This window comes from Nannospalax galili, unplaced genomic scaffold (assembly GCF_000622305.1).
Source record: "Nannospalax galili isolate Female #2095 unplaced genomic scaffold, S.galili_v1.0 scaffold246, whole genome shotgun sequence".
In the NCBI taxonomy this organism is placed as follows: Eukaryota; Metazoa; Chordata; class Mammalia; order Rodentia; family Spalacidae; genus Nannospalax; species Nannospalax galili.
The window spans coordinates 1,210,513-1,228,994 of NW_008356327.1; the positions used below are offsets into that span (position 1 = coordinate 1,210,513).

Below are 18,482 nucleotides of genomic sequence, written 5' to 3' on the forward strand. Positions count from 1 at the left end.
CCTTACAGCACACTGTTGAGGATGTCCCTTTTGCAAACTATACTTAAGCAGAGCGCTGGGCTCCCTTCTTGAACTGCTTTGCAGCTTTGCCACTTTGGTTCATCCTCTTTGATCATTCTAGACATGGGGAGGGGAGGTGTTACCCTTCTGGTTATAATCCATTCTCACTTTGGCTGCTCAGACACAGCCCTGGAATTGGCAGTTTTTCTTTTTTTAATCATTTCCTTTCTTTCTGACATTGTAAGATGTTCAGGTCTATCTCGCTGTTTCCTACCCCAGGCCTAGAATCTGGTCTCTTAAGTCCCAGGTGCTCACGCTGGTGAATACCAAAACTCAAGATACACGTGTTGCTGCTGGATACAATCCACCTTTGGAGGAAGGACAGCGAGGCTACTGTAGAGTACCTGTATGTGTGCACAAGGCTGTGGGTTTGAAATTCCCAATGCGAGGTTGGTAGGGGGCCCAACTTTGGAAACCCAATTCCTGTTTGCCTCTTGACAACATAATCTCCAAACTAACACCAGTTTAAGCCAGTGCTTCCAGCTAATGATGCTGTGTTCTCATATGTGTGTGTGTGTGAAATGTAAATATTCACGAATTATACCCTTTATATTTCTAATTCTAGTTTTAATTTTTGGTTTTGAGACATGGTCTCATGTAGCTCAGGCAGGCCTTGAATTCTCTATACAGCAGAGGATGGCCTTGAGCTTCTGATCTTCCTGTCTCTACCTCCGAAGTCTGGGATTACAGGTATGTGCCTCCACTGCTTGGGTTATGCAGGGCTGGAGATGGAACCCAGGCTCTGTACATGCTAGGCAAACCACTCTACGAACCGATTCATCTATTCAAATAAATTCTCTATATCTTAAAGGTAGACATTGGTTCAATTCAGTCTTTTCTTTTCAGACAGGATTCCACTATGTCACCCCCAAAGCCTCCAACCCAGTCTCCGAAGTGTTTGGGATTACAGGCATGCACTTCCATATCCCATTCAGTGTTCTTTTCTAAGAAAGTCTGAGAATTGGCTTTCCATCAACCGCCCTGATCAGGCCCTCTAAAGACGCTAGTTTGAGGAACAGAATTTGCTAATTACCCTGCTTTGAAGGTAAATAAGGAAGGTGCAACATAAATCTTTTTAGGCACTTTTTATTTTCCAAAAAAATTGTCGTTAATATATAAACATCTCATTCTCTCAAAAAATTCTACAACTATACAGCTGTTTGCTCCAATATTTGCATAGGAAATGACCACAATACAAAAATAAGAGGGGAAAAGAAGCAAAACAGCAACCGATTTATGCTTTTTATGTAGGTATGTTTCCACGTATAAACATCTTGAAGCCTCTTACAAAACTATTTACACCTTTTTCATCTATTTACATGTTGAAAGAGCAACTTTTCTAACAAACAAAACTATAATTTATCAAGTTATGAAAATTGTTTTCTAAAAAAACTTACTATATTACCACAAAATAAATAATGATAAACAATATTTTAAAAACAAAATTAAATTTTCATTTCAATTAAGACCGCTTTTGGCATTTTGCTTATGATTTCTGCCCTTTGGTTAACAGCGTCAGCATCACATTCCCATTGATAGATAGTAAAGGCAGACACCGAGTCAGTATTAACAATAGATTAACTATACTGCACTGTAATTTCAATAAAATTACTGTGTCTCACTGAATAGCACATGCAAAACCCACATAAATTGTCATTTAACCAACAGTACTGCACGAGCAAACATCCCAGTACAAGAAAACTGTATCATGAATTCAACGTTTCCTCAAGTGAAAACGGTCTCCTAAGTTCAACATCGACATACATATGTAAAAACCGTGTCAGTCATTCCCCCCCTTTTAAAGATGATACTGTTTAGCTTATGAAGAGGTTTAACTTTTGTGTAACTATCTTTAAGCTCTTCAGTTTAAATTCATATAAAAACATCTTTCATATTTAAAATAAACAATCTTATTTCAATCATGTGTGAAATTTGCTTTTTAAACGTTCATTTAAATGATTATCCCCCCCCCCAAGGAAATGGATTTGGTAACATTCTTGAGAGGTATCTTACCACAGATTCTAACTGTAAATGTATTCAGTTATTTTCAAAAGAAGCATGATTTTTTTTTTCCGAAAACAACCCTTAGAAACTTGTAATAAACCTATAAAGCTGATTTGCATATTTACAAAATTTTGAATAGCAAATATAGGCAACTCATATATAAAAAACAAAAACACATTTGTTCAATGGCTATTTGTGAATTGCCAGGTACGCTGAGTACCTCTAAGGAAGTAATCTAATATTGAGAAAAAACGAGTCCCCGTCAAGTAAAATCTTGACAATCTGTCCTTCGGGTGCCTGCTAACTGGTCTGTCTACTAAACACTGTCACGAATGATTGCGTGTGCAGTCTAGGTGAAAACAGCACACACACACCCTGTGCCCCTACCGATTCCCCATGCTGAGATCCCGCTGCCTGTCTCGAGATGAAGTCTGCTGAGGAAAGCCAGCCATGTGCATGACAGCAAGCTTCCAGGTTCTTAAAATGACCAAACACTTTGGTATTAATACAATGTATTCCCTGTGGCCTCAAATATACAAAATATACATTTCCAGTTCTTCTGATTTCATTTTTATATGAAGTTAAGTCTGCGGTTTAAAGGGTGGCCGAACGGGCTGCGAGGCGTGTGCGGCTAGCGCAGCGCTCAGTTCTGGTGGCGCTTCATGTGCAGCGCCAGGTGGTCCGAGCGCGAGAAGCTGCGGTTGCACACCCCGCACTGGAACGGCTTGGCTCCCGTGTGCTTGCGGTAGTGGCGGGTCAGCTCGTCCGACCTGGCAAACCTCCAGTCGCAGCCCTCCCAGGTGCACTTGTAGGGCTTCTCACCTGCGAGGGAAGAGACAGGGTGAGCGGCGTGCTCCCAGCAGCAGTGCTCCCAGCCACAGTGCTCCCTCCCGCCGCCCTGGCCGCCCCAGAACAGGGCGCTCTGCCTGCTTCTAAAAGCGGAGGAATGGGCCGCGCCCACACCTTTAACACCATCCACACCTTTTAACACCAGCACCCCGTGAGTTCCAGACCAGCCGGGGCTGCACGGCTCCAGAGGGAGACCCTGCCTCAAAAAGTGAGGACCCCCACAAGAGAGCTGAAGAAACGCAATTTTAAATTAAGTCAAAAATGTACCAATGTCCCCATTTTTATGAACTTTGGCATGGATGGATCCTTAAGGTGTCCAGGTGAGCTTGGGTAACATTATCACTGTGTAAGCAGGAGTCTACACACACAGCCCTACACCTCAGTTACTGTGTAAAACTAACGGCTGCATGAGTGAGAGAGCTAGCTGCTCCAACTCACCACCATCTCAAGCCCCACGCTGCCTGGCCTAAACCTGCTGGCAGCCGTTCTGAATTGGGCACCGAGCAGAGATTCCCAACACAGAACCCCAGACTGAGCTGAGGATTCCAAGATGTTCTGGGGATAGTCATCCTAATCTAAACAGGGTCTCTCTCATGTAGCCTAACTAAACCGGCCTCAAATTATGCAACCGAGGCCGGCCTGGAACTCCTGATTTTCCTGCCTCCACCTCCCAAGTGCTGGGCTTACAGGAGTGTGCCAACAAGCTGTGTTCTCATCTGAACCTTTTTTATACTCTCACAAGCATACACATTCATGCAAGCTTTTTCCAGACTGGGCCGAAAAAAAGCTAGAAAAAAATTTAAAGTTGAGTGGCTTTCCCTAAACCTTTTGCTGTTGATATTTAATAAATTCCTTACCTAAGTCTGGTCCTGATAAATTCACACAGGTTATGAGTCAGACCATGAAACAGTTATACTGTGTGTTGAGGTGCTGAGGATTGAACCCACAGTCTTCAGCATGCTAGGCAAGGGCTCTAGGACTGAGCCACATTCACAACCCACCATAATTCTAACATTTGCTGGTAGGTGCACTGAATGTTTCTGTGTCAAGTGTTGATCTACAAAGGTTGTCAAGATTTATTCTATAACAATTTGCTAAATGTCTGGTAGTCCAGGCCATAACAAATGCGTGAGATACCACCCAGAACAAAAAAAGCCCTGGCCTCGGGGAGCTTACATGGATCATACCTAAAAACCCAACCCCATCTTTCTGTTCTGTATTCACATCTCTCTTCATCTAACAGTCAACTGATAGTGGGCCAATCCCCCAGAACACCATGTATAATTCCTAATGTTCTTCTGAGTTTACCAGACACTTAACTTTCAAAACTACTTAATATTCATAATGCAGTTTTTAATTCAGTTTTAGAATTGATCCTATTAAGATGTATTCAATATAAATCCCCAAACTCAAGTCTTTGAGCATTAACTAGTCCTGCCTACATTTACTATTGTTTTATGGGATTCATTCTCGTGAATAACTTTCCCTGATTTCCTTTTTAAACAAAAGTTTTCTTCAAAGAAACTCCATGAGCTTCTGTGTGAGTGTCCACAGTGGTAGTCCCCAGCTTGTAGCCAATGTACCCTGTTCTGTTAGCACTGTGACTCTAGAACCTCACAGGACAAGAATGCGCCACATGAAACTCAAAGGATTCCACCTTGCTTCGCAAATCCACATCCCAGTCGCCCTTCTGTACCCTCTCTTCTGGCTCTGACTTAAGGCATATTTAAAGTTAGGCCCAGCCTGCCTGGAAATCACTCTGTAGACCAGGATGGCCTTGATCTCAAGATCTACCTGCCTCTGCCTCCAGAGTGCTAGAATTAAAGGTGTGCACCATCACACTCAGAATTTATCATTCCATTTTTTAAACTGCACATTTCATCCAGGCTTGGTGAATGTACTGTCACCCCAGCAGCTGGGAGACTGAGGCAGGTGGAAGAAGAGTTTGAAGCGAGTCTAGGCTATATAGCAAGAAGCTGTCTCAAAAAAGAAAGCAAAATGGGGGCTGGAGCGATGGTTCAGTGGCCAAGAACACTTCTTGCTCCCGCAGAGGACCTGAGTTCAGTTCCCAGTATCCACAGCAGGCAGCTCACAACTCCTGTAACTCTGGCTCTAGGGGATCCAATACCCCGGTGGTCTTGGACACTCAAACACACGTGGTATATACACATACACACACACACACACACACACACACACACATATACACATAAATTAGAAAATGTAAAATAAAGTAGTCATAATTCTAGATTCTTCCTTCCTCATAGATTCTTTGTGATCCTCTTTTGAGTAAACGTTTCACAATGTAGCCCAGACTGGCCTTGAACTCAAAACAATCCTCCCACCTCACCCTTCTAAGGGTTGGGATTACAGATGTGTACCTGACTTCTTCACAGTAAATTCAATTTAGAAAGTTAAGCTAACATATTCAACAACATAACAGATAAGTCATTTTTCTTTACTTTATATTCATACAAAATGTTGGATGCACAGAAAAAATTTAACACTGGTGGTAAATGTCCCATTTGCAGATGTCAGTACTTTTGTTCCTTGTGAAAATAAATCACAACAATAAGCAAATCAGCTAAAGGCTTTCCTGACAGTCAGCAAGGAAAGGGCTATTGCTGATGTTTGAAGCAGGGAAAAAAAACTTTTGAGTCTCAATTTTAAAAAGCATCATTCAAGTCTTTTGAATTTAATAATTACATAGCAGGAGAACTAAATTTTCAGTTCCTTTTAGAAACAGGAGACACTGGACTCTTTTTTTGTTCATTGTTTTTATTGGCTGCAAAGCAATAATCTACATCAATATTTTCTAAAGTTTACTTTTCTGACTGGTTGAAATACAGTAGCCATTAAAGTTCCTAAAACATTTGGGGTTTTGCTCTCAATTTATGTGCATCTATAGATTATTCAGCCAAGAATACTACCAGTGTTTGGAAAGGTAGTTACTGGGGCCAAGACTTACTATAAAAGCAAGGACAACTATTCCCCACTTGGGGTGGTTTCTATGGGATTTGTTCAAGTGTCAACACTGTTCAAGCAAAACATCATAGAGGAAGCTGGTACCCAATTTCTGGCCAAAGAACAGACTCCAGCCTTTTTTCCTCAGCCAGAAACACTATGCACAGTACTTCTGGGAAACCAAACTGACTTCCTCCAAGTTATATTTCAACAGGATAGAGCTTTCAAAAGTTTAATTGGATTTTTACAGGATCTCTTTCCAATACCACCAATTTGAAATATTTAGTTAAGCTCTTTCAACATCAACTGTATTTTTAAGTTCTCGTGCTGTTAATGTGAAAACTTTCCAAAGGCAAAGAGAAAACAGTGACAAGTTTGTACAGTCTGAAAAACCTCCTTCCACTTTATCTCAAAGCATGCCATTTTCTTCTCTACTTTAAAATTATAGGACTAGTTAAAAAAATCCCTAATCTCAGAAAAAATGCCCAAGCAAAACATGTGCACTACTCACACTGAAAAAGCCATTAGCATACTGGGTAAAAATCTCCAGCAGAAAACACTACCAGTAAAAGGCAGAGTGGGTGCAGGAGCCGCCACCACTGTTCTGGAACATGGTGAAGGACTTCTCACTCAGTCCTCACCAGCAACCCAAGTTAGAAGCTGACCAATGCACTCCACATTAAGAATCCTGGCCTGCCACTTTCTTTAATGTCTCACTTAAGTCTTCCATTAGCAAACACTATTACACTCTCTTTGAATGATTCAAAGAACACAACCGTATTGTTCAAATTCACTTAGATTCTAAACTCACTCATGGAGGGTAAGAGATGCCTAATGGACTCACAGCCACCTTAAACCCCAGACTGTACGAAGTGCTGGGAACAATGTGACTGAGCCAACCCTTTTCAGAGACCCATCTTTTGGGGTTTCAGGAGGCCCTGAAAACTGTTCTACATTGGCACTGGCAATCCCCAGATGTCATCCTAACAAGGGTTCTTTTCTCCCAGATTAGATGACTTTCAATAAATATGGTTAGCAGAATGCCTGGGAAGGATTCAAAACATCCAACAAGAAACTACAGTATCCCTTTTTCTCTGATAAACAAGATTTTTAAAATGACTTCTGAAGCTACTACAATGGAATGGGAGGTTTCTCTGCTCTGTTGAACATATTGAATATGTTCTCTAAGAAGGTCTGCATATTCATGTAACAAAAGAAAAATAAGAGAAATATGTCTTATATTACTTAACAATAACTGCAAATTTATGCTTCCTTCTTGATGACCTAAAGACAATTTAATCAACGTATAGTAAAGATAAAAACTCAAAACCACCAGAATTAATACCAGTGCTCATTAAACAGGGTACTAAATGTCTAACACAGGAATCTGTCTGTGACCCATGATGTTCTCCCCATCATCACAGATGCATGGGAGTTTATCTCTGCAATAGGCTCAATATCAGATTTGCTTCTAATAATCAAGAGGGAAAACCAGAAACCACTGGAATATTGATGGAAAAATATTATTTAGATATTTGAGAAAAGAGAGTAGAATGATTTTGGCCCAATAATTCATATTTTTATACCACTGTGTGAGTAATTTTCCATTACAAGACTCTATTAGAGTTCGTCGCAGTAGGTGCCTACACTTATAACAGAAGAGGTTCACTTTAAAGAGTCAAACACTAGCTTCGCATCAGTAGAGGAGAGCAATGTAAAGAATACTAAGAATTCCTTCTTCATCACATCTATCAATTCATTGGCTTCTTTTAAATCCAATTCATCTTACTCCCTCTAGGAAACCTGACAGACCATGAGGGACCATGCCACTTCTCTGTATCCGGGGTTAGGGGTATGGTTCAATGGTGGAGACTGTGATGATTATGAACAGGGTTGTGGGTTCAATGCCCAGGTCAAATGAGGTGTTCTTGCACACATTGTTTAATGAAGCCTTCAAGTGGCTCCCTTGTCTTCCTGACTATGTTTCAGTTCCAGAGGGGCAGAGCCATCTTTTCTCCTACAGGACTGTTACCCTTCCTCTAATGCCTCTGAAATATGAGTGTTTGGACCAAGTCTGAGTAGTCATTTTCACAATGAAGACGAGGGAAGGTAGGAGGAGGTTGGTTCAGGCTACGTGGGACCACTGGGGCTTCTCTAGCTGTACATTTAGATGAGAACCCTGCTTCAGGGAAAACACTAGAATTATCATCCATCCTGAAGGTATACAGGGGTGGACTCTATGTAAAGAAATTTCCTCTTACAGAACTGGAATAGACTTGAGGATACCATGAAGTTCTGAAAGCCCACAGCACTGGTCCCAACAACGAGGGGCCGCCTTCTGTTGGGAGCCAGGGTGCACCCAATGCTGAAGCAAAGAGCTGGCGGGAGGGACCTTGCTGGGGACTGCAGGGTCAGGCAGGTGAGTCCCTGGCTCCAACACTGTGGTTACATCTTAGCCTCCTTAAGCACAAGCAACTGTCTACCCTCATTAACATGATTAGTTCTCTTTATAATAACACTAACTTTAAAGCACACACACTCAAAATGTCAGTGAAGACTTTATTCTTTCTACACAGAACAGAAAAGTGGTCTTTTCATTTGGTTGAGGACTGAATGAGGTGCTACCCTTTCCTGTACCTAAGCACATGGTTCCCCTGCCCAGCAGATCCATCTCCTCCTGTGTATAAAGTAATTAGACTCATTCTTCTTTGTAGATTTTTTTTTTTTTTTGGTCTTTTTGAAACAGGGTCTCCCTATAGCCCCCAGATGGCCTGGAACTCAGAGATCTGCCTGCCTCTGCCTCCCAAGTGCTGGGACTACAGGCATGCGCCACCACGCCCAGCCCATGTAGATATTTTTAAGCAAAAGTTGCCAATCGTGCACTTCTTAAACAGCACTTGTCCTTAATCAGAGTTGTTAGCCATCCTTGAATATAATAAACATGGGCTGACAGGACAGGAACACTGCTGGAGGGAGACACTTCCAGTCCAGTAAGACACTACTTTGTTTCTAAGCTTTCACTAGAAAAGATATGGGTCATCAGGGAAACACCCACAAATTCTATAGCACTAAAAACACCTGCCAAAGGAAAATTCCTGAGTAATTAAAATGTATATTTTTAAACACTGCATTCCTTCAGTCCTCACAGCTGACTGCTTCGATCTCAATTTCAGCAATTCTATTTAATCTATGTAGGAACCTTCTCCTCCCACTACCTTAAAAACTAAAGGGTAAGAAAAGATTCATTCCTTGGATTCCCTACAAACCCAGTCAAAAATCTTTACTGAATTAAATTATACTTAACCTTTGATAAAGCTTTATCATCTTGAAACAATGTTTAATCAATTTCCTATGTAAATGTTTTTCAGATGAAAGAACTGGTCCCAGAAGCAAAGTCTAATCTTCCCAGTGAGTCATTAAAAGGAAATTGTTCTGAAGCTTTCATGCTCACAAATGCCCTTTCTGGGGTCTGAACCAGCAAGGATCCTAAGCTACAACTTAAGAAAAAAATGAATGCCTGAAATGTTTGATATAGAAAATAAACTTCAAAGCTAAAAGTGAAAATAAAACATTGAAAGGAAGGAATGCTTTACTGACACATGTGACTAAAGGCTAAATGTGATGTTTTCCCCTGTACAATTTTTAAATATAAGAAAAAAATCACTAGGATACTAAATTTCATTCTCCAAAATATTTTCCCCTGGGTCACTTACCCGTTAAAACAGATTCTACATCTAACATGTCTATTCTAGATGCAAATCGAATGGTCTCCATCTCTTATAGCCTGAAATGAAATCCTTTCTGGTTCTCTTAAAGCTTTCTCACAGGATATTCTGGATGTTCCTTTCACAGTGGAGAAGCACTTATAATGAAAACAGATCTGCTGTCAACATTACCCAAACCTATGCCCGATACAGTCAATGGAAAGTAGTAAGCTCACAGCAAACTTCTGAAATTTATACATGAGGATGCTGTGGTGCCCAACTAAAGCACAAACTAAAATTAAATTGCAAGGAGACATGCACTTAAAAGCATATATTGATACCAGGCCCTCTGGAGGTAGACACAGGCAGATCTTTGAGATTGAGGCCTGCTTGGTCCACCTAGCAAGCCAGGCCAGCTGGGGCTACAGAGAGACCTCGTTTCAAAAATACAAAACGAAACAACAAAGTATACATAGTGTCATTTTATAAGTGTCACTAGATAACAACTGGTTGGCACAGCAAGTAAGATAAAGCTAAGAATTTACCCCTTTCACACTAAGGCTTGGGTTAAAAGTCCTTGAATCGTGTGGTACACGCCTTTAATCCCAGCACTCAGGAGGCAGAGGCAGGTGGATCTCTGTGAGTTCAAGGCCAGCCTGGACTACATAAGGAGTTCCAGGACAGCTGGGGCTACAGGGAGACCGTGTCTCAAAAAGACCAAAAAAAAAAAGTCCTTGAATACAGTGCTTTACTCGAGAGTCCATTTTGTGCTCCTATTATTTATACGTCTCGGTGTTCTTTTGTGGGAGTGTTTCAAACTGCCCCTTTTCTTTTTTCAACCTATGGTAAAAAGGACAGTGCATGAACTCTGTCTGAGGGCTGCCGGGGCCAAGTGTGAGTATTGCTGGGAGTCTTCTCTATGTAACTGCTCATTTTCTGTTTTTTCCAGAAAGCCCAGGCTGAAAAATTATCTTAATCATCATAATGGAACTATGGAAAAGGGGATGGGGGTGTCACTCACCGCTGGGAACTTGTCCCAAGTGTGAGGTTCTAGGTTTGATCTCCAGCATACACAAAGAAAAAAAACTTAAGGAAAATACAGTAAAGCTATGAGCACAGAAACTACAACCTGTTTGCAGAAGACAGTTTATCAGTCATGTCAATTTATGAGGGCAGAATTATGTGTCTTTCTAAGAGTGGATGGGAGAAATTTTAGAATGGTAGTAATGTATACATCCCCTTGTAAACATCAGAAGGCATGAGAATTTCAATGAAATGTTCACTGAAATGCTATTAAAAGTACAAATATTTTGATTTGGAAATAGACCACTTATTGACACTGTTGCCTAGAAGCAGCCGTAACTACTTCTAAACAGAAGCATATTAAGTATGTATACTCACATATCACAGACAACACATACAAGCACCCACTCACTCACACAAAAATGCCTACATAAACCTGTAAGAATATTATGTTACATACACACAGATACAAATAAAATAGAGAATTATGTTTCAGGGATTTTTGTCTGACCACACATAGAAGGCAGAGCTTTGTAAGTTTCTGTTTACTTTCCCAATGAGACTTCGAAAACTTGATCACTATAATACTTGTGATTCAAAAAATTGATCTTTTACTTTTTTGTCCCGGGTTAGGAAAAAGGAGTTGTGCACTTGAAAGACTACTTGGTTAGATTCAATCTGTAACCCAAGTTAAAGAATCATTTACTATGTAAAGCCCCAGAAATAAGAAATTAAAACAGAACACAGATGTAGGTTGTATTTATTGCTTAAATCATCTTTGAAACATATGGTAGCTTCACGTTTTAAAGTGACTACAATTATTTTCCACAGATACATGATCACCATTGCAGCATATTTTTTAAAGTCGCCCTAATAAGCTGTCCAAGGGGGTGGGAATGGGACAGAAAACAAAACAAGTTATTAAATCAGAAAAGCTATTCAGAAAAACTGTTTCATCTACCTGGGCGTTAAAAGGAAAAAGAAAAAAAAAACCCACAAGCTTCTGCTGGCTTCCTGTACATTCAGTGAGCAGGGTGGAGAGGGAGGGTGCAAAGGAAGCCAGCGCACAGGTAATTTTAAAAGGCATTGTCTAGAAACTAGAAATGAGGAGAAAAGAGCCTCAATGCTCTATGATTACCTAAGAACGGGTTTAGCCAGATGAGCGAGTCTGTTCCAAACCCTCCCCAAGGCATTTGAAAGACTATCAAACAAAACTTTATTAAACTACATTACATGGTCTCACTCATTAGATGTTGAAGGCCACATTATTTATCAGGTGAAAAGTCCCTGCATGAGACCCTAACTAGGCCTAGGTCCTATTTTAGTTTGCTTTTATTAGTAGGAGTATTGTTCAGACTACCCACTATTAAATTTCTTTGCCAGCAGGTCAAGTTCCACGATCCCAGGTACAAGCATTCAGAGCAGTAAACCCTGACGGGTGGAAAGGCTATTTAGATATCCCAGCAATAAGCAGTTGATTACATCGTTTTATGCAGGGGTACTCTTCTTTTACTATTGGACTTTAACCTCATGAAAATCCACTCCCTCCTTCCTAGCTCCAGTTTCAAGGACTTCCAAGAGAGGAGAGAAAAACAAAAGCCCAAACAAAATTAAAAAACAATACCTCAAATGTTTTCTAAGCTATTTCCATTTCCCCTTGTCAAAATTTCAGGTAAGATCCCCAACTGAATGCTTCCCTAATATAACATGTAGTCTGCAAAAGAATATTTTAGTATTTCTATATGGCATACTTTCCTGGCACTTGTCAATTGTATTCTGGAACTTTAGATTTGAAGTCTTTATTGTATGCTGTGGGTGCTTAAGTGAAGACATTGGGTTTGCTTGTGTAGGATCTTTCACTTTTATATAAGCAATCTATCTCTAGAAAGCTCAGGCCAAAACAATCTATTCCTATCATGGATAAATGCAAGAGATGTCTTTTAAAAGCAATTCTCAGAAAGCCCTGGTATCTACCACACAGTCCCCAGAACTATTTGGATTTTAATAAGTAGTATTTATCATTCAGATATCAAACAGTACATCCTAACATGCATACAAAATGTCTGCAGCCAGATTCCTCTCAGGGCCCTATCTCAGCACTGACCTTTGTTCAAAGGCTTTTACTTTTTAATGCAGCAGTTAGAGATAACTACTTCATTTATCAAAACTCAATTTCCATAGTAACATCTAGCCTGGGGAGATTCAAGTCCTCACACTAATCCAACAACCCATTCAAAGGAACTGTTGAATACTTTGGTTTCCATAGCAATGATGGAATAATACATTTTGCTAGGTCACTGCTTTTATTAGCAAATTTATTCTTTGAACTTTAGGTAAGGCTGTATTTATTGAGGAAAAAAGTGCAGTCACTTTATACTTGGTCTTTCCTCTAGGGCTAAAGAAATTACAAATTGTAACCGTCTATATTCTTGAAGGTATTGGGCGTATGTGGAGCCCTTTAATGAAGTGTGCCACCTAACTTCACTTAAAAATGGTTTCTGATACAAAGTTTGAAAACTAATAGCTCCAGCAAGGGATTGCTGCAGATTTAACAAAACAAATAATTATAAAATTAAAGGGACTAAACATAAAAGCATGCTTTAGATGAGGATGAAAGGAAAGCCAGGCTGAAGATGAGGCCTCTCAAACCTATCAAGTGTGGGCTTCTGTCAAGTGTGGAATAACTTTTAAACCATAATCCTACTTTCTGACCACCTAATTTCAATAGTCTACAAATTTCAGGCCTACCTTTCATCGGGCACAGCAAACATACCAAGCACAAATATTTTAAGTCACCAGTGAAACTAAAGATAACGTGTTAAGCAGTGAGGCTGTGCATGCTAAATGGAAAAGTTTTTGGCTTAAAAAGGCCTTATTGAAGCAAGATGATTTACCAATTAAGAATTTTTTTTTCCTTCTTTCAAGACAGAAATAGCATTGCCATTAAAGTTTTAAAATCCATTAGTAAACATTGTTGTTTATGTTTTGGAGGTCATTAATTCTATGTGAAGTGACAGGGCAAGGTCTCACTGAGGTAACACCAGCCTTCCTGGAACCAGGCTTTCTCAAGGAACTGAATTTTGAGCCAAGCCCTTGCTGAAAAGGTAGGCCATTAAAAAATAAAAGTTGACAGAAGAAAGAAGAGATCAAACACGTGTTGGCTTTTAAAAGGATGAATACCACTTACACTATTTACACAACTCACAGAATTAACAAGAAAATTACATACCGGTATGAGTCCTCAGGTGAGCTTTTAAATGAGAAGACTTTGTATAAACTTTTGTGCAACCTAAAATAAAGGAACAGAGGAAGAACAGCTTGTCATTTCGAGAGCCTTTTGAAATCTTTACATTGATGATTCAGTGTTTAAAATCTGGCTTTAAAGATGAAATCTCTCTGCTAGATGTAATATTGGAAGCTTCAGTTTAAAAGTCTTAAGGAGCCTCCCCCATAACTTTATTAAGAGGCAAAAAAGTGAGCTGTTTTATGCATCACTTTAGGAAGAAAGAACACAGGTGATCCAGTCAAGCGACAAATGGAGAATTTGTGTTTATATTTCAGTAGCTACTTTTTACCATAATACACACTTCAGTGACTTATAAGCCATTATAGTGTATGGTTTTTTTTAACTTAATGGATGTAGGGCTGACAGTGCTAAGCCATTATCCAAGATAACTATAATTTTCTGTACTCCTACATTTTTTTTTCATTTAGCATGTCATGCCATATCATGTACCACCGCCAATAAATTATGCCCTGTATTAATGATAAACCAGCTTATGCCAGCAACTTAAGAGATATGTTTATTACTGTCATCAATTTATATTGAGTCACGTATCTCATTCAAGAATGAGCATACACTAACAGAACCATTCTTAAATCTATCCTGTGAGCAGCCTTGTACCTACCTAGACACTAGGTACCTACAACCCCCACATCACCTCACATTGTCATGTTGCCCTACTTCATCTCCAAGAGACTTAATTTAGACATTACTACCACAATTGCTTAGATTAAATAAAATTCATATTTATTTCTAAAGAGGGTAAAAAATGTCCATCATAAGCCGGGCATGGTTGCACGTCTTTAATCCCAGCACTCAGGAGGCAGAGGCAGGTAAATCTCTGTGAGAGCGAGGACAGCCTGATCTACATGGCCAGTTCTTGGCCTGCTGGGGCTACAGAGAGACCCTGTCTCAAAAAGACCAAAAAATAAAGATTGAAAAAAAAAAAGAAGGGGTTGGGGATTTAGCTCAGTGGTAGAGTGCTTGCCTAGCAAGCAAGCACAAAGCCCTGGGTTTGGTCCTCAACTCCAAAAAAAAAAAAAAAAAGAAAGAAAGTAAAGAAAAAAAAGTCCATCGTAATTTCTTCCCCAGAATGATCTAGTCACTTTTTTTAATTGCAGGATTTTGTTTTTATATTTTATTTTTTTCAAAAGTAGGGCCTTGCTATGTAGCCCAGGCTAGCCTGAACTTGTGATCCTCCTGCTTCAACCTCACTATTGGATTCAAAAGCATGAACCACATCTGACTAGCCATTTTTTAATATATAAAATAAGCAATAGACAATAACCTGATTATACAGCAGTGTAAAAATGCAGAAAGAGTACAAAAAGAACAAAGGCAAGTGACTTATTTTTATCTGACAAGTACAACTTTCCTATATAATTTGAAAAGGGCGCAAACACACGTTTGTGTGCACACATGCATGCACACGCACAACATAAAACCCTACTGATGCTCCTACCAGTTAAGACCACATACCAGGATAGTCACAGTAGTGGATACGTCGCTTCTCCAGATCAGGGTTACTTCTTCTATTGTATCTGACAGGCTGGATGTTTGGCGAATTAACTGGCAGAGTGGCAGGTAGACTAGGATTGTGGATGGCCAGCTTGGAAGCGATTGTAGCAGCATAGGATGGAGGTGGTGTTAGATTCTGGAGCATCTCAGCTTGTCTAGCAGGACTTCCAGGCTCTGAGCTTGGTGGCGACGGGGGAAAATAAGTGGCCTGCTGTGGAAGAAACTGGCTTGGCATGGTGTATGTGCAAGGGGGCATGCCCTGGAACTGTTTCACCGCAGTCTGCGGAACGGCAGAGGTGTGTGTGTTAAGGCCTGCCATGGCGGCCGACATAGAAACGTTAAGGGTGTCCATGACGGCTGTCTGGTTTGTAGAACTGGGCATGTCTAGATCCGGTGTATTCAGTAGCTGGTACAGGTGGCCCTGCTGGGAAGGGACAGACAGATGAAGATCTGGTGTAGGAAGTTCTTGTTTGATGAAAATATTGTTCACCTCTGGAGCTGTGGTCTGGTGGGAGCTGAATATACTGGTGAACTCGGGGAGGGCCTGGGTCGGGGCCGGAGGAGGGGCAGTCGGCTCACTCTGGTGGCTGAAAATGGTAACAGGTTCTGTCTTGATCTGGGTTACACATGGTCTCTGGGATTTGTAGAGGCCAGTTCTCAGGTGAGTGATGTCTGGGAGGAAGACGTTCATGTTGATACTGTAAGGTAACCCTTCACTGTCAGTGAAGAACTGGTCTACGACTGAGGCACTGTCTCGTCTATACTTTTTATGTTCTGGAATGATTGGAACTGGAGGGAGCTGAGGTGTCAGATACTTCTCCATTTCACATCTCGTCTAAAAAAGAAGAGATACAAATATGCATAATTTACCTGATTCATTCAGAAAGGACAAACAGGCCTTACTAAAAACTCCCAACAATCCCTGTGAAAAGAGGATTGCAAAGTGGGCTTATTTTGTCAATTGCATAATTACTGGTTCACCAAAAGCTTACGAAAGTCTGTATGACATGTCTTTGGTAAAAATCACTCCCCCAATCAACCCCAGACAAAAAGTGAAAGAGGCAAATCAAGTGGGGAAAGGAAGCAAACACAAAATCTATTCCTTTCTGATGCAAGCAAGTCTTACCCCTGTGCAAGCAGGGTTCTAGGCCCATCACACAGATAAGTATGCATTTAAGCACAGTATCAGAGCATCTCCAACTGCCTCCATTCTGTTACATTTAACACACTTTATCTGAAAATTAAAACCTATGCAAACCTTTAATATTTCAAAGGGCATTTATGGGGGGGGCATGGCTAGGTTTTTCTATCACATATGAAATACTTTGGCAATTTCTGTACCTTTTTTATTACAGTTCAATAGAAACTTAGATGTTTGGAACAAAATAGAGTATCCACTCAAACAAAGCAATTTCTACATTCAACATTTGATCTAAATGTTGATTTTAACCAGCAGGTTTGGTAATTGGTCAATATAAGAATGAAATGTTCCTATTCACATCCTTATCTAAAACAGATCTTTAATTATCTAGGAGAAAATCACTCCCTTGGTAGACTGGTGCTAAGACGCCCGTGGGTGGGGAGAGGCTGCTGGATCCTCAGCACAGTCATCAGCAAAACATTTATCGTGTCCTCTCAGTGGGCCAATGCTACATTCCCTCTTACTCTGTAAAAAGCTCGGTCATCCCTTACCTTTTCCCTCTCTCCTCAGACAAAACTACCAAACTGAAATAACCCAATAGCCCGGAGACTGTGATTGTTTAAGGGCATAACCCAGATCCTAACAAGACTGCCTTCTTTTCCCAGCTCTTCTCTCTTAGTATAATGCAAGTTTAATTTGCCTCTTAATTTTTTAACATTGAAAAGGAAGTTTCAAAAAGAACAAAACCCAACTCCTTGAAATATGGTTCACAGAACTATTAACCTCGGCACGTCAGTCGGTGAACAGGAGTCATATTTTTGCTCCTAAATTTCAAAAGCGTTTCATCTCAGACCTTGGATCATTCAGATCGTTCGGAGTGGATGAGGACGGGATTCCCCGGATATACACGACTTAAAAATAAAGATTAATGCTGTAGCCATGAGTCACGTCTGTGACAAATGCCACTGTCCTCTCAAAGCACGGCATTGGCAGACCCCGCGGAATAGGCGCTGGGTACAAATACACAATACAGCAAGAGGCATTAAACGAAGCGTCTTGAAATAAACCGAACTAAACCCTTTCGTGCACTGCGCTCCCGTGGCGGTTAGTGGTTTCTGATTTTAGCTCTTCCAGCTGTTTGCATGTGGGTCGGTTTCCAATTTTTTTTTTTTTTTTTTCCTTGGGACGAGCTAAAAGTCCCGGGAAGTTTTTTCTGGGCTATATGACTCCCGTGCGTGGGCGAAAGAAACAGGCGGTTGCTCTAATTCGGCTGCTGGGCAAGTGTAAAAGCCAACTGCCAGCTTTCAACGCGACTCAGGGAGGAAATTTACGCGCACAAGAAAACAACACCTCCGGCCTTTTTCTGGATGCGTCTTTTTAAGGAAAAAGACGCGTTCCTATACAACCTGAGACCCCCGCCCCCCCCGCCAACTCTAGAGTGTCCCCAACGCGGCCCAGTGATCGCTTCCCGGGTGAGCCATGGGGGGTACGAAACCCCGCGGAACCCCTCACCCCTGCATTTCTCCTTCATCAGAGACCACCAAGGCAGGTGGCCCTCCAAAGCCCGGCATTGGGAGGGCGAGTACCAGGCTAAGTCACTGAAGTTGAGCCTGGGTACAAGGTTTCATCCCCTCTAAGAAAACAACCACGGTGCGCGTGAGCGCGCAGCCGCCTGGCCTCTCCAGACCCGCCAGGGCAGATCCGGGTATCCGGTCTGGCTTCCATGTGGACCCCCCGAAACGCGGTTCCCCGGCCAGCAGGGCAGGGCGGGGCTGCCCACTCGGGCACTCGCTCCCGCGCGCCCCAGCCTGGAGCGGCCCCTGTCGCCCGCGCCTCGCAGCGGCGGGACACGCCCGAGGAGGGAGGGAGGCGGCCGCGCTCCTACCTGGACCAGCTCCTCCGAGGGCAGCCGCGGGCCGGCGGCGGGCGGCGGCGC

The 18,482-nt window shown here is 41.4% G+C and overlaps 1 protein-coding gene across 1 annotated transcript; it reads right to left on the reverse strand.

The window, feature by feature from the left end:
* Positions 1–1,130: 1,130 nt before the first annotated feature.
* Klf5 (Kruppel like factor 5) lies at positions 1,131–18,476 on the reverse strand. The gene is made up of 4 exons (XM_008854540.2): positions 18,432–18,476; positions 15,367–16,240; positions 13,834–13,893; positions 1,131–2,886 (listed from the first exon to the last, which is right to left on the reverse strand). The coding sequence occupies exons 2-4, from the start codon at positions 16,226–16,228 to the stop codon at positions 2,708–2,710; spliced, it is 1,101 nt and encodes a 366-aa protein (XP_008852762.1). The 5' UTR covers positions 16,229–16,240; positions 18,432–18,476; the 3' UTR covers positions 1,131–2,707.
* Positions 18,477–18,482: the final 6 nt, after the last annotated feature.

Excerpts from the sequence above, each read along its gene's own strand:
- Klf5 (XM_008854540.2), bottom strand. The coding sequence starts at position 16,228 with ATGGAGAAGTATCTGACACCTCAGCTCCCTCCAGTTCCAATCATTCCA. Across the intron at positions 13,894-15,366 it reads CCACTACTGTGACTATCCTG|GTTGCACAAAAGTTTATACA; the intron begins GTATGTGGTCTT and ends CCTTTATTTTAG. Across the intron at positions 2,887-13,833 it reads TCACCTGAGGACTCATACCG|GTGAGAAGCCCTACAAGTGC; the intron begins GTATGTAATTTT and ends CTTCCCTCGCAG.